The following is a 13,607-nucleotide window of genomic DNA, read 5'->3' as shown; positions in this document are numbered from 1 at the left end:
GATGATGATGATGATGATGATAATAATAATAATAATAATAATAATAATAATAATTTATTTATTATTAATATTTGTGTGCTGGACAACAGCCAGAGGCAAATTATAGTTAGCACAATACAAAGACAGAAGGAACAAAGGATATAAATCATAAACTAGAATAATTAAATTAATACTTACACAAACAATACATACATAAAAATAATGAGAACAAAAGGATATACATACCAATAAATAGTCAATTCTATACATTAAATGGATCTAAATTCATTGCATGCAAATTTTATGCATTTACAGACCGGAGAAAGAGATTTTGAACTTCTGGTGTAAACATTTTTTTGAAATCTTAATCCCTAAGTAGGAATACGAAGGCTGATAATGCTTATGATAGATCACCCTTGATAACCTTGAAAAAAAAAATCAGGATTTAGACATCTGGAATATAGGCCACAATAATTAAAATATTTGCAGGTAATCTCATAATTAAAAACTGAGGAATTGGGAAAAGCACATAAGGAAATAAATTTTCTTTTAATATTTTCCAATTTCGCTGAATCAGTTGAAGTAATGGAATTCCAGACTACAGATGCATATTCAAGTTTAGATCTAACCAAAGTATAGCATAAAATTAATAGAGATACTGGAGTAAAAAACGAATAAGTTATAGACCTAATTAAACCAAGCATTCTTATTAAATGGTTATAAATATATTGATCACGATCATGAAAATATAATTTAGAATAGTAAAACACCAAGATCTTTAATACAATTTTTTATAATTATACTGACATTATTAAGAGAATAGCCTAATTAAATTTTAAGGAAGTAATTTTCATGAGTAGGAAATGACAAAAGTTTGTGTTTCATTAATTTTCATTCCATTTTCAACAAACCATAATGCAACTGAGTTAATATCGTTTTGAAGAATTTGGTAATAAGCCGAACTACGGGTATTGATTATGCAAAAGATAAATAAAAGGCGGTTAGAATATGAAGGGTTCAGAACCATAGTGGGCCAAGCACCATTTACTAAAACCGTAGAAAACAAGGGTTAAAATGAAGTTATTACCATAATTCAATGGAAACATACAGCAAGTAATATAAAGTATACGCATTAAAACTAAATGATATGTCAATCTTCATTAAACTATGGTATTCACTTAACTTTAACCCCTAGATTTTTCCATTTTTAACAAATGACGCTTGGCCCACTATGGCTCTGAACCCTTCATATAATATATAATAATAATAATAATAATAATAATAATAATAATAATAATAATAAAAATAATATTAGCAATAATAATAATAATAATAATAATAATAATGATGATGATGATGATGATGATGATGATAAAAAGTTGTTCTTTGAAATTTTAAAACATCAGACTATTTTATGTTAAACATAAACATAATTAAATTAATTTCTTTTAAAATTGATATTATCTACGAAGTTTTTCCTCCGTCTTGTCTAACAAAGGCAACATGATTTTGTTAGAATGAAAGAGGGAAGGAAAATTTTCTGATCCAATGGTAGGGCCCTAACTTCAGTTATTTGCCCTGACTCTATGAGCATGCTCATAGACATAGTTAGTGCCAAGAAGCATTCGTCGAAAGGAGAATTAAACTTTCTGCTTTTTATTTTTGTTCATTGTTGGGATCAATTAGAACTGAAAAGCTCCGTAGGACATACATACACACGGCCGATCTTAGAATGTTCAAATGTTCGATTGTGATCTAACTCAAACTACATTGTTCACAATGAATAAAAAAAATACCTTTAATGATTAATTATCAGGGCAAGGGACCACACTGAAGTAATGTCACGAAAAGAGAAAGGTTTAAAGGTTGAGAAATACTGAACTACATGATGGATATTGAAGTATCTTTATGTAAAATTACATTACTACCATTTTAATATCAACATGATACATACTGTTTACCAAAGTTCGTGAGATTAGAGTAACTGTCCCTGAATATTTTATCAATAGCTGTGCATTGAAATCATATCCTATAATGAATCAAATTACATCAACTGATAGCAAAACTGAAAGATAGACAATGTTGGGGTCAATACACTATGACTTCAGTTGTGTAATCTATTACTTTCCTCTGTGACGACAAATAAAAATGGCTTAATCTTGTAATGTTGAGACCAATGAACGAAGTGAAAAATCAAATACATCCTTAAAAATATTCAAAAGTTAAATTTTAACTTCATCTAGGAATAAATGTTGTTGTTTTCTAATGCTAGGTGTTTGACAATAAAGTCACTTGACCTCTTGTACTCCAAAATTTTTCAAAGATATTGTCACGGTCAGCCACTGAAACAAAGATTTTGAGGTGTTCCGAATCCATTTCTTGATTTGAATTGCATAATGGGCAGTTAGGGGACTGATATATTCCAATTCTATGCAGGTGCTTGGCCAAACAGTCATGGCCTGTTGCCAATCTAAATGCAGCTACAGACGATTTGCATGGTAAATCGAGACTTAACTGTGGATTATGGTCCAGAGAGTTCCATTTTTTCCCTTGAGATTGTGTTATCAAATTTTGTTTGTTGAAGTCTAAGTATGTAGATTTAATAAATCTTTTCACAGAGTAATACGTAGATTTAGTAACAGGTCAGCAGTGCTGCCCTTCTTTGCTAAAGCATCCACATTCTCGTTTCCCAGGATTCCACAATTGGAATACAATTCTTTTATTGAGTGTTATTAATTGAGAGAGTAGTTTAGTTATTTCTGCTATTTTTATCTAGAAATAAATACAAAAGCTACTACATTTGTCAAAACATACACAATTAAGTTCTAAATATTTGAGCATTATCATCTTAAACACAACTAGTATTAATTTTATCTAACATTGTTACAATATTTCCTAAATTCTTAAGGTTTCACTGCCATGAAGCATTTAATGTATTAACCAGACAATATGCCAGTTAGTGCAATGAACAGTAAAATTTCGCATCAGAATTGAAATCAAAATTTGAGCACGTACACACTTCTCTCTCATAGTTTTTTTTTTAGCTGGTTATTTAACGTTAACGACGCTGTATCAACTACTAGGTTATTTAGCATTGATGAGATTGATGATAGTGAGATGGTATTTGGCGAGAGGAGGCCGAGGATTCGCCATAGATTACCTGGAATTCACTTTACGGTTGGGGAAAACCTCTTAAAAAACCAACCAGGTAATCAGCCCAAGCGGGGATCGAACCCGTGCCCGAGCGCAACTTCAGACCGGCAGGCAAGCACCTTAACAGACTGAGACACGCCGGTGGCTCTCTGTCATAATCTTTTCCCAATTCACTCTATTTTCAATTATTCAACACGAGCAAAAGTACGACATTAATAAAATGATCTTTAATTCAACTCACCGACATACAGTTGCGGAGTTGCAGACTGCAAGAAATCAACTTCTGCCAAGCAGGAGTTGAGATGGTAGTAAGTGTCATGCAAAAGCTGCACTTTGCTGAAATCACCCTCATCAAAGTAAGCGTGGGTGATGAGAGCCATTTTCACTTGGATATGTCCATACAGTGGCAGGGTGCTAAGAACGCACACACTCTTCTGCACTGTTCCACGTGTGATATCTGCTGTTCGATTTTTTAATTTCTATGAATGAGATATAAAACACAGAGGTAAAAAATTAGAGACTAGATAAAGTATAACCACAGTCTAGTATATATAGTCACGAAGCTCAATACGTAGTAAATATGCATCCCTAGATAGATACTAACCACTAGGATCGTTACTATCGCCTCATTAGAGACAATGCAAAATAATACCTGCACAGTCTATTGTTCCTAGTACCCTCATAAACTTAAACTTCGTGACTGTATATACTAGACTGTGGTATATCTTAAATCATACAAAAATACTATAGCAGATTTCATCATATAGGCTACAGTATTCATCTGTAGGGGAATGAATAAGCTATTTTCTAACCAGTAATGTAATACAATAGCTAAAAAAGTTAAAGTAACATGTAAAAAATATTAAAATATTTTCAATATAAACAAACAAAAGAAAAGGGCAAAGAAAATTCAGGAGATTTTATATGGAAAGAGATAGGCTATAAAACGTTGCTATTGTTGCCAATGACAGACTTTGGAGCTAATCCATTACACTCCTGGCCTTCCAATATAACTGGACAATATTCTTCTCATTTTGGTCGGAGTTGACTTTGGGGCACATATAAAAATAAAACATGTCTAATACACAAAAACAATCGAAGTACAGAAATATAAACAATAAGAATAACAGCAACACAAATATTAATCTGCAACAACACTGTAGCTGCGAACAAAGATCACCTTCTTTGAAGCAGGATGCTAAATTCAGAAATGAAAATAAAAGAAGATCTGGCAGAATTGCATCAGTTAGCAAGAGGATTAACAGGTTAGGTTGGCGTTAATAATTGGGAAACAACAAATACTACCTGAAATGTCATTTAGAGTCATTAAACTTACAAGTATCGCTGACTGAGATTATGGCTGATATGTACAGTACATCTGTTATCAGGCAGTGCATTTCACTTGACGATGTGTGTCAGAGAAAGAACAATTGTTTGAAGTCTGATTAGTGTACCATGTAGCTAATCTAATCGGCAATGTATGCAATGAAGAGAGAAAGCACCCTACTCCGTTATTGCCTAGTCTAGTTGCCTCATAAGTGGTGCCTTGTTGGCGTCACTTATGAGGTCCAGACCTGTCTTCAGACAGTTGACTGAACTATAGCACACTTAGAAAGATGATAATCATGAAATATATTCGGAAGGAAATGGTGATGGTCGATTTTCAAGTCTATTCCAGCCTTTGAAAGCAGAAACTGCATAATATAGCTTTGTGGAATCAGCCCCAGACTTCTCAAGTAACAATTATATCAGCTTGTACAGTGACTAGACTAGTTTATATATATATATATATATATATATATATATATATATATATAAACTTTATGCATAATTTTATCTGTAATAGTAAGTAGGTAGTATAGTTCTATCTGCCTACTATTTCAGGAATGAAGGCAAATATAGTCAAGAATGGCTTATATCCTTCAAAGCTTAATGACGATGATATGTTATTAACCACTTCCCTGATTAACCAGAGTTAACTCGGGTTGCTAACTTGTGTCAAAATTTATTAACCTGAGTTAACTCGTCTGAGTCCCATTTTCGCTTCTAAGGATTATAAATATCGAATATATATGTTTCCATTCTTTCATTAACCTTTTCCTCAATAGATGGCTACAAAAGTTAGTGATATTGCTATATCTGGTGGTGTTTTTTGTACTTCTTCCTTGCGAGTGGAAATCTATGCTCATATAGCATTCACACACAGTAGTGAGTAGATGCTAGTTAGTTTTGGTGGTTTCTGTTTGTGTTTAGTGTTTTTTGTGCTGTTTTGTGTAAAGATGGATCAAGTTAGTGATTCCGAAACTTTTGATCAGGAATATATTCCTGTAGAAGATTATGAAATGAAACATTGGTATCAGAAGACGAAGTTATAGACCAACAAACAAATTCAGATCAGTTGATGTCGCGTCTTTTCGACAGTGATTTGAATAGAAGACATCTGGCACCATTTCTTCTGCACCTCTGAGGTCCCCATTCCCTGAAATTTTAACATTGTTTCTGATAATGATAATTCTCAATTTTTTAAATTATTCTTTAATAATGACCTCATCAACATTATATCGAGGAGACGATTCGGCATGCTAATAAGTGTTCACAGAATGCTGAAAATAATTCGTAGCAGCCTACTACAGACTCTGAAATACGTGTACTTTTGGACATAGTGATACTGCAGAACATTATTCACAAACCTGAAGAACAGATGTACTGATACAAATATTCATTTTTCCCAAAACGCTCTCATATAGGAGAGCAGATACTTCTGTCCAGAATGCAATGTGCCACTGTGCGTAATACCCTGCTTTCGAGTCTATCACACGACAAGAAACATTTAACGCCTTGATAACAGCACTGGTATGGTACCTCATAAATTAATCCATAAAAAGAACATAAGTTGGTAATTTGTTCAGGAGAAAATCAAAGTGGGACAACTACCAGAGCTGGAATCAAGGTGCACGAGATAACTCGGGATAATAATTCAGGTATGAAGTATGTCTATTTCATAGTGATTTTTTTAGATATGTAAGAAAATTAGTGATGTACAGTGATTCTGCAATATTAAATGACCTCTATACGAAAATAAAAAAATATGACACTTTTTTTCACAAAACTGGTAAAATATATAGTAAGGGAAGAGGTTAATAGATAAGAGATAGGACAGAAGTCAATTCCTTTAAAAGTACGTACACCCATTCAGGAAATGCCACTGTTGTTAGCGGTACACCTAAATTTACAATTGTTTTCTAACAACCCAAATTATGGCTCCATGTCAGGTATTTAGCTGGTGTGTACATAATAGTGAAATATGTACTTGATTTCAATATTGGAACATTTAAAGAACAGATCAATTCAGTGATACAATAACCCAAAAACTAAGAGCATTCATTCCCACAAACTGTAGACTAATATATTCAATAAGCTCTGAAAGATGTCGGAAAGAAATGTCCTTGCTAAACAATGGGCTGGATTATGAAAATATCAAGATTTGTTACTCGGGATTATAATAATAACCGACATGAACGAAAGATAAAGATATAATGAAGGTTATGTTCCAACTCTCAGCGAATCTCCATCTTGTCATCCGACATCTAACATATTGCTAGATCAGTTTCGATGAAAGTCAATTTGCACTCTTCAACAAAACGAAATTGCAGTCTCGATACTGAGGAAATGGCAGAATCGACAATAAACACATTTCACTATGTCAATAGACATGAGAGATTTTTTCCTAGGTTGGCTATTTAACATTGGTGCATGAACTATTAGGTTACTGGTATTTAATGTTCATGAAGTTGGTGATAGCAAGATGGTATATGGAAGGATTAGGTACGGAACTGTCGTGTGACTACCTGACATTTGCTTACAGTTGCAGGAAAACCTCGTAAAAAACCAAATCAGCACGCAAGTCAGAATCGAACCCATGCCCAAGTGCAGATAGCAGACACGTGCCTACTGCCTGAGCTACGTCTATGGTTCCAATGGGGATGTTACAGATTCGATTTCAACCTATTTCCTTGCATACTATACAGAATTGAATTTTAACTGCAGTTTAAAAGTTAAAACACAAGTGCATCTTTCCTGCATGTAAGTATTTTTAAGTTCCATCATCAGACATACATAACACGTAACCCAAGGGCAGGTCTTCCATTGCAAACCCAGCTTTCTTCAATATTTCCTATTTTCCGCCTTTCTCTTAGTCTCCACATATGATCCATACCTATTGTATGTTAATGTTGTCTATCATCTAATATCTTTTTTTTTCCCAAACTCTTCACTTCTTGTCATGCTAGAGAGAAAACATATACAGTTTTCAAAAATTTTTAAATATAACTTTCTGACTGTAAGACTTTCAAGGTCAAATTTTTTAAGCTGTAATCTCATATATTTTTTCAAAGTTACAACTTAGTTGTCCTAGTTGTTTCTTACACTACAAGATGAGTCCAATTTTATTTCTTGAAGTTTAATTTTTAAATCAAGACAAAATTTGTTGTTAGCAAGTCAAATTTTAAGTTTTGTTCATGTTCTTAATGAATGTTAACTCACAATATGTTTAATTTATTTGGGCTATTACATGTCAAAAAGTGCTTAATCTTCTCAGTGTAGCCTACTTGGTGATTCGAACTTCAGAGCAAGCAACAGTTGGATACAATGTTTTAAAGCCACACATGAGATTATATTTATTAAAATGGAGAAGAAAAATCAAATACGGCAATAATGATAAATAAATACATAATTCGTAGTATGTAACGTTGTATTATACTTATTTCTACTATATTCTCTTTCAGAACATAAATTTGGGCAACATTTCATAACCCCTCAATACAACAATAACCCTGATATAACAATACAATCTTTCCTGTCCCCAGAAAATTGTCGCGAAGTTTGACGTACACGATGATGATGATGAAGAAGATGATGATAGTAAACAGTTTTAATTAACACTTTTAATTCATTACCTATACCGGTAATGCATTACTACCGCAATCACATTATCCTCATTATAATTGTTTTAGTAAAAATTGTTTGAAACTGTAAGAATCTGAATGCATACAAAATACAACAAATCATGCTTGAGTTTATTTTAAGTTAAATGTAATAGGCCTACTGAATTACAAAAGGTGATGGCAAAAGACAATTATGGTAATAGTACAATAGATGTAACTCTGAATTTACGTTCTAAATAAAATCTGAAAACTATGAAAAATGTAGTGGAGATGTCAGTTTGAGAAAAATTCAAGCAATTTAGGGGAAGGAGGGAAGCCAAAGTACCGGCAAATTTCGAAAAATCACAATATGATCACACACAGGGTTATGAAAAGATAGTTGACTAAGTACTGCACTGCAACTCGTGAAGCAAATGCAGGAAAACAAACAGAAAAGAATACAAATATTAAACCATCAAGATTTCAAACGATTTACGAGACCATGCACAGAATTTCGAAAGCAAAACAAGAATAGCACTTTAAAAAACAATGAAATGTAGAAGGTTGGGTTGGATTTTATAAGAGTTTGATAGGCCTATAATATATTAGCTGACGCATAAGTACATAGCACTTTTGTTCATCACTGTAACACTGCATTGTTACAAGTTTGTTTATCGTTTGTCATTTGTTATTCGGAGTGTTATACTTGTAAATACGCCTTCAATTTTGCGCATTTGAAGAATTTTGTGCTATTTGTGGATTAAAGAAGACGAAGTGTCAAGTGGAAAAAAGACTTCCGACATTCTTCTGTTTGAGTTTAATACAGAAGCAAAGGCAGCTCGAAACATCTGTGCAGAGTACAGGCTGAACACCATCACAGAAATCACTGCAAGAAAATGGTTCTGTCATTTCAACACACAACACTGTAGAAAAGTTAGTGTTAATCCACAGAAGATGTGTTATGGGTCTAGTAGAATAAAGAAGGTGTTGTGTATTACGAATTGCTTCCCAGGAATGTAACCATAACTGCTGACATTTATTGCCAGCAACTCAAACGCCTTGTGGCCGCAATTTAATAAAAACGACCAGGAAATAAAGTGCTGCTGCAACACAATAATGCACGCCTGCAATCTGCTAACATGACAAAAACAGCTATCCAGAGGTTTGGCCGGCAGCAGTGGTGTGCTGTGCAATTTTATGTGAGGAAACCAGTACCGGTAATTCAAATTTGTATATGCATAGTACAAAACTGAAAGCAGCCAACTCACCTAAATATATTTGAAGACCAAAGCATTTCTCCTCTCTTTAACAGCAAAATCATTGAACGGAACTAAACGAATCTCTATCGGCCAGTATAGGCACCCTCAAGGTAAGAATATAAATAACGAATTCGCCTCAAACAGGACAGGGGCTCAAAGAAAGAATTTTGTGACATTTTAAGATTAGAGAATTCATAATTCTTACGAATAAAATATAATTTCTGCAATAAATTTCTTCTTTTTCGCTTTACGAACAGGAGAAGCAATGCTTCCCTTGCCTTCCATGTATGGCATGCCACTGATCGGGAGGTGATAGCACATTTCCCATATTCTCCCGATCTTGCACTCACAGATTTCTACCTTTTCCATTTTCTATCCAACAATCTTGAAAGGAACTCCTTTGGTAACAAGGATGCTTTACAAACTTGGCTTCACTTCTTTAACTCCAAACCAGCAGATTTTTTTCAGACGCGAAATTCAGAAACTAACCCAGGGTTGACAGAGTCTCATAGATAATTTTTGCATCAACCCAATAATATAAGCCTACTCAATAAATAACAAAATATGATATGTAGCGGGGCAAAGTAATGCGTCTCCATGTGGTGCACCCTGGATAACGCTAAATGGATTACAACACTGGCATGCTTCCTGATGCAGATCAAATAACCTCCATGCCATTACACAACAACAATAATGTAGCGAGACCGAGAAGCCAGTGAAAGGGTTTTCGCTAATTCGGAATGAACACTTCACCTTTTAGATCAGAATTTGAAATACAATATAGGCCTAAATAATAAAATACGTTATCATTCGGAACCAATAACTTTGGGCAACTAAGCAACGAGTGGGAAAATTTTATATATAATTTGGAATGAACATTTTGCCAGTCTCGAAGTGTAGCAAAAGAAGATTGTTAAATATGTCACAAAAGTCAATCATTGTAACTCTCACACAATTAGGTTTATTTGCGAATTTGTGATCATTTAACTATGAACTTCGGTTGTGAATTGATCTTCTACTCCAAAAACACATTTAGGCATAGTCTTATTAATCAAAGCCTTGTTCTCGTTGTCACTAGATAATAGAATGTAATTAGCTATATAACATACCTCCACAGGAATTTGGCGAAAGCAGGATATTCCATACACCGTCAGTTTTGGATCTGACAAACTTGGTAAGTGAAAAAATACTGTATCTTCATCAAAATTATGTGAACCATCAGGCAATGCCAATGTTGGAAGGTATTTCCAGCCAGTAGGGCAAGCATGTGGATCTCCTTCTAAGAGGGGTGGAAAAGAATACTCAACCTGAAACAATTTTATGGCTCATTAATTATCGTATTATTTACTTATATGTATGTATTTCTAGAAACATAACCTCTTCTATGAAAAAAATGACATATACAAATTAACTAACCTGATTTCAATCCACGTAAAACATGTAAAATACACAATTATGTGGTTTGTTGCTCACCTGACATCCCTTTTTATGGTGAAAACCCACGACAATTACATGAAGAATTGGTCCATTGCTTTCACTGACATTTATAGGTTTATTTGCCATTTCTGTTACACATTAATCTGACGTCGTTTGACTTTGCATTATCATTTGACGTACGAATACGAAAATTTATCCAACGTGACTCATTGATTGGCTATGGTTTAATTTTCCAAAATTCCGCTAGGCTGCGCTCATGTGAGGATCACCAACGAGCCATCGTAGATACTTCACCTGAGAGGATCTTCACCAACGAGTTAATTTTAACATGGCTCTAATAGTTCCAAAGCCACCTTGATCCCGTGTAACGCCAATTTCGCCGCTAGGGGCGGTGCTTGATACCACAGAATCAAGGTCGCTAGAGGCTAGACGTCGCTGTCGAACAGCTCGACGGATCTTCCCACAGAATTGTAGCAGAATGTTGACGATTGACTTATCGTTACTTATTAAGTGCTTCGTACAGTATTTTATGGATAATGGATGTAATTTCCCAACTTCTACACTCATCAAAAAAAAGTTTTGCGTCACATTTCGTTTTCATTTTATTGGGTTATTTTACGACGCTGTATCAACATCTCAGGTTATTTAGCGTCTGAATGAAATGAAGGTGATAATGCCGGTGAAATGAGTCCAGGGTCCAGCACCGAAAGTTACCCAGCATTTGCTCATATTGGGTTGTGGGAAAATTCCGAAAAAAACCTCAACCAGGTAACTTGCCCCGACCAGGATTGGAACCCGGGCCACCTGGTTTCGCGGCCAGACGTTTTGCATCACCTCGGTCCCAAGAGTTCCTGAGTCTTTACATAAAAACGGAAGAGAGACATACAAAAGTAACATGCAAGCTTTCTTCATTACTTACCTGAACCCAACATTACAAGCTCTACAATAATACAACTTGACTTTCTCAATTTCAGTTGCTGACTACAGCGAACACCAGTACCGGTATCTTTAATACCCGGTAGCACGTCCTCTTGCAGTGTTGCATGCCTTTATTTGTCGTGGCATACTGTCCACTAGTTCATCAAGGCACTGTTGGTCCAGATTGTCCCATTCCTCAATGGCGATGCCATGTAGATCTCTCAGATTTGTTGGTAGGTCATCTCGTCCATAAACAGATCTTTTCAATGTATCCCAGGCATGCTCAATATGCGCGAGAATTATCGTCCATTAAGACGAATTCCTCTCCGAAATTCTGGCGATATGGTTGCACTATGGATCGGAGGATGTCATCCCTGTATCGTATAGCCATTTCATTGCCTTCCATGTCTATGAGTAGTGTATGGTGGCCCCACATAATAACACCCCAAAACATCAAAGAACCACCACCTTGCTGCACTCACTGGACGTATGTCTAAGACGTGCAGCCTGACCAGACTGCCTCCAAACACATCTCTGGTGATCGTCTGGTTGAAGGCATATACGACAGTCATCTGTGAAAAGAACTTTATGCCAATTCTGACAAGTCCATTCAGCATAATAATGGACTCATCTGTACCACGCCCCATGATGTCTAGGTTTCAGAGCTGGACCTCGTCGTGGACTTTGAGAGTGAACTTGCGCATCATGCGGCCTAATTTTTAGTTTGAATATCAATGTGACATTATGTGCACTTAAGTATTCCTAATAACTCCAGAAAAAATCACAATGGGATCGCTAAGGGCCATATTCATAGATATTCTTAGCGAGGGCTTCCAGTGGATGATCAGTGAACTAACGTTTTTCATATTCATAAACCAGTGTTAGCGATGAGATATGATATGAATCCTGTGCAAGTAATCAGTCAATAGCTGGGGCTAGTTTAGCACGCTCGTAGCGCGGGCTAGTGAAATGTCTATGCATAGCACCCTAAGAGTTTAATTGAAATTTAATTACTTACAAAACAATGTGTAGAAGACTCGTACAGCAACAGTAGACTTGAGAATCAATGGCATTCTGGGTGGTTTCTCAGCTATGAAGTCACATTACAATAGTTAATATTTGGCATACAGAGCTTCACCCCATGAAATTCAAAGCCTGATTATTATTTCTTCTATACTTAGCCCCCTCTTGTCTACTGTGGAGAGCTCACGAGATCAGCTCTGGTAGGAATGTGGAGTAATGTCAATCCTACACACAGGCAACATCCAGCTAACACCATTCTTGCTTCTAGGGCTAACTTATCTGGACGATTCCGTCTCATATAACTCTTCTATATATTTCGTCCACCTGTTAGTATTCCTGGTCTGTCTGTTATTTCTTTTCCAATTTCGTTCTCTATTAACCAAATGGATTTGCTTTTCTTATATATGAAGTCCAAACATTTTACTTTGCGGTACATTAATCATATCTTCCTTTTCTCTCTAGATCCTCTATTTCTTTACATTTCTCTTTCATCCAGTCTTCTTTTTGCCTCATCAGTTTCTCTTCTTAGTTTGTTGTTGTGTTTCCTGTAGTTTCTTCTACCTTCTTCTGTGTTCATGTTTTTCCATTTTCTCCTTTCCACCATCTTCTCCAACATTTTTCCCGTGACTCATGGTTTCTTAATTCTCACATCCTCTGTGTATCCTATTGTTTCTTCTGCTGTTGTCTGTTTGCAGCTTTTTAGATGAGTCCAGTACTCATTACTATTCTCAGGTGTGGATTTTAATGTAACGACTTTTTCTTGAAAATTAGTTTTTCCATGTTCAATTTCGTCACGTGCCTTCCTCTTATCTTCTTCAGACGAATATCTACTTCGCCTATCAGGAGGGCATGATCTGAATTAATATCTGCTCCTGATAAAGTCTTTGCACTTTTAAGCAATTTCGGAATCTTTCCT

General features: G+C 35.2%; 1 protein-coding gene across 1 annotated transcript in view; it reads right to left on the bottom strand.

Moving 5' to 3' along the window:
• LOC138695920 (late secretory pathway protein AVL9 homolog) overlaps positions 1-10,959 on the bottom strand; it is a 28,954-nt gene extending 17,995 nt beyond the window's left edge. The window contains exons 1-3 of the mRNA XM_069820290.1: positions 10,787-10,959; positions 10,423-10,620; positions 3,374-3,611 (exon numbers count right to left, since the gene is read on the bottom strand). Coding sequence (XP_069676391.1) covers positions 3,374-3,611; positions 10,423-10,620; positions 10,787-10,876 — 526 coding nt within the window. The 5' untranslated portion in view covers positions 10,877-10,959. The remainder of the gene's footprint in view (positions 1-3,373; positions 3,612-10,422; positions 10,621-10,786) is intronic.
• Positions 10,960-13,607: the final 2,648 nt, after the last annotated feature.

This window comes from Periplaneta americana, chromosome 1 (genome assembly GCF_040183065.1).
Source record: "Periplaneta americana isolate PAMFEO1 chromosome 1, P.americana_PAMFEO1_priV1, whole genome shotgun sequence".
In the NCBI taxonomy this organism is placed as follows: Eukaryota; Metazoa; Arthropoda; class Insecta; order Blattodea; family Blattidae; genus Periplaneta; species Periplaneta americana.
Note: the sequence above shows the minus strand (reverse complement) of the source record. Positions and strands in the feature narration are given on the sequence as shown.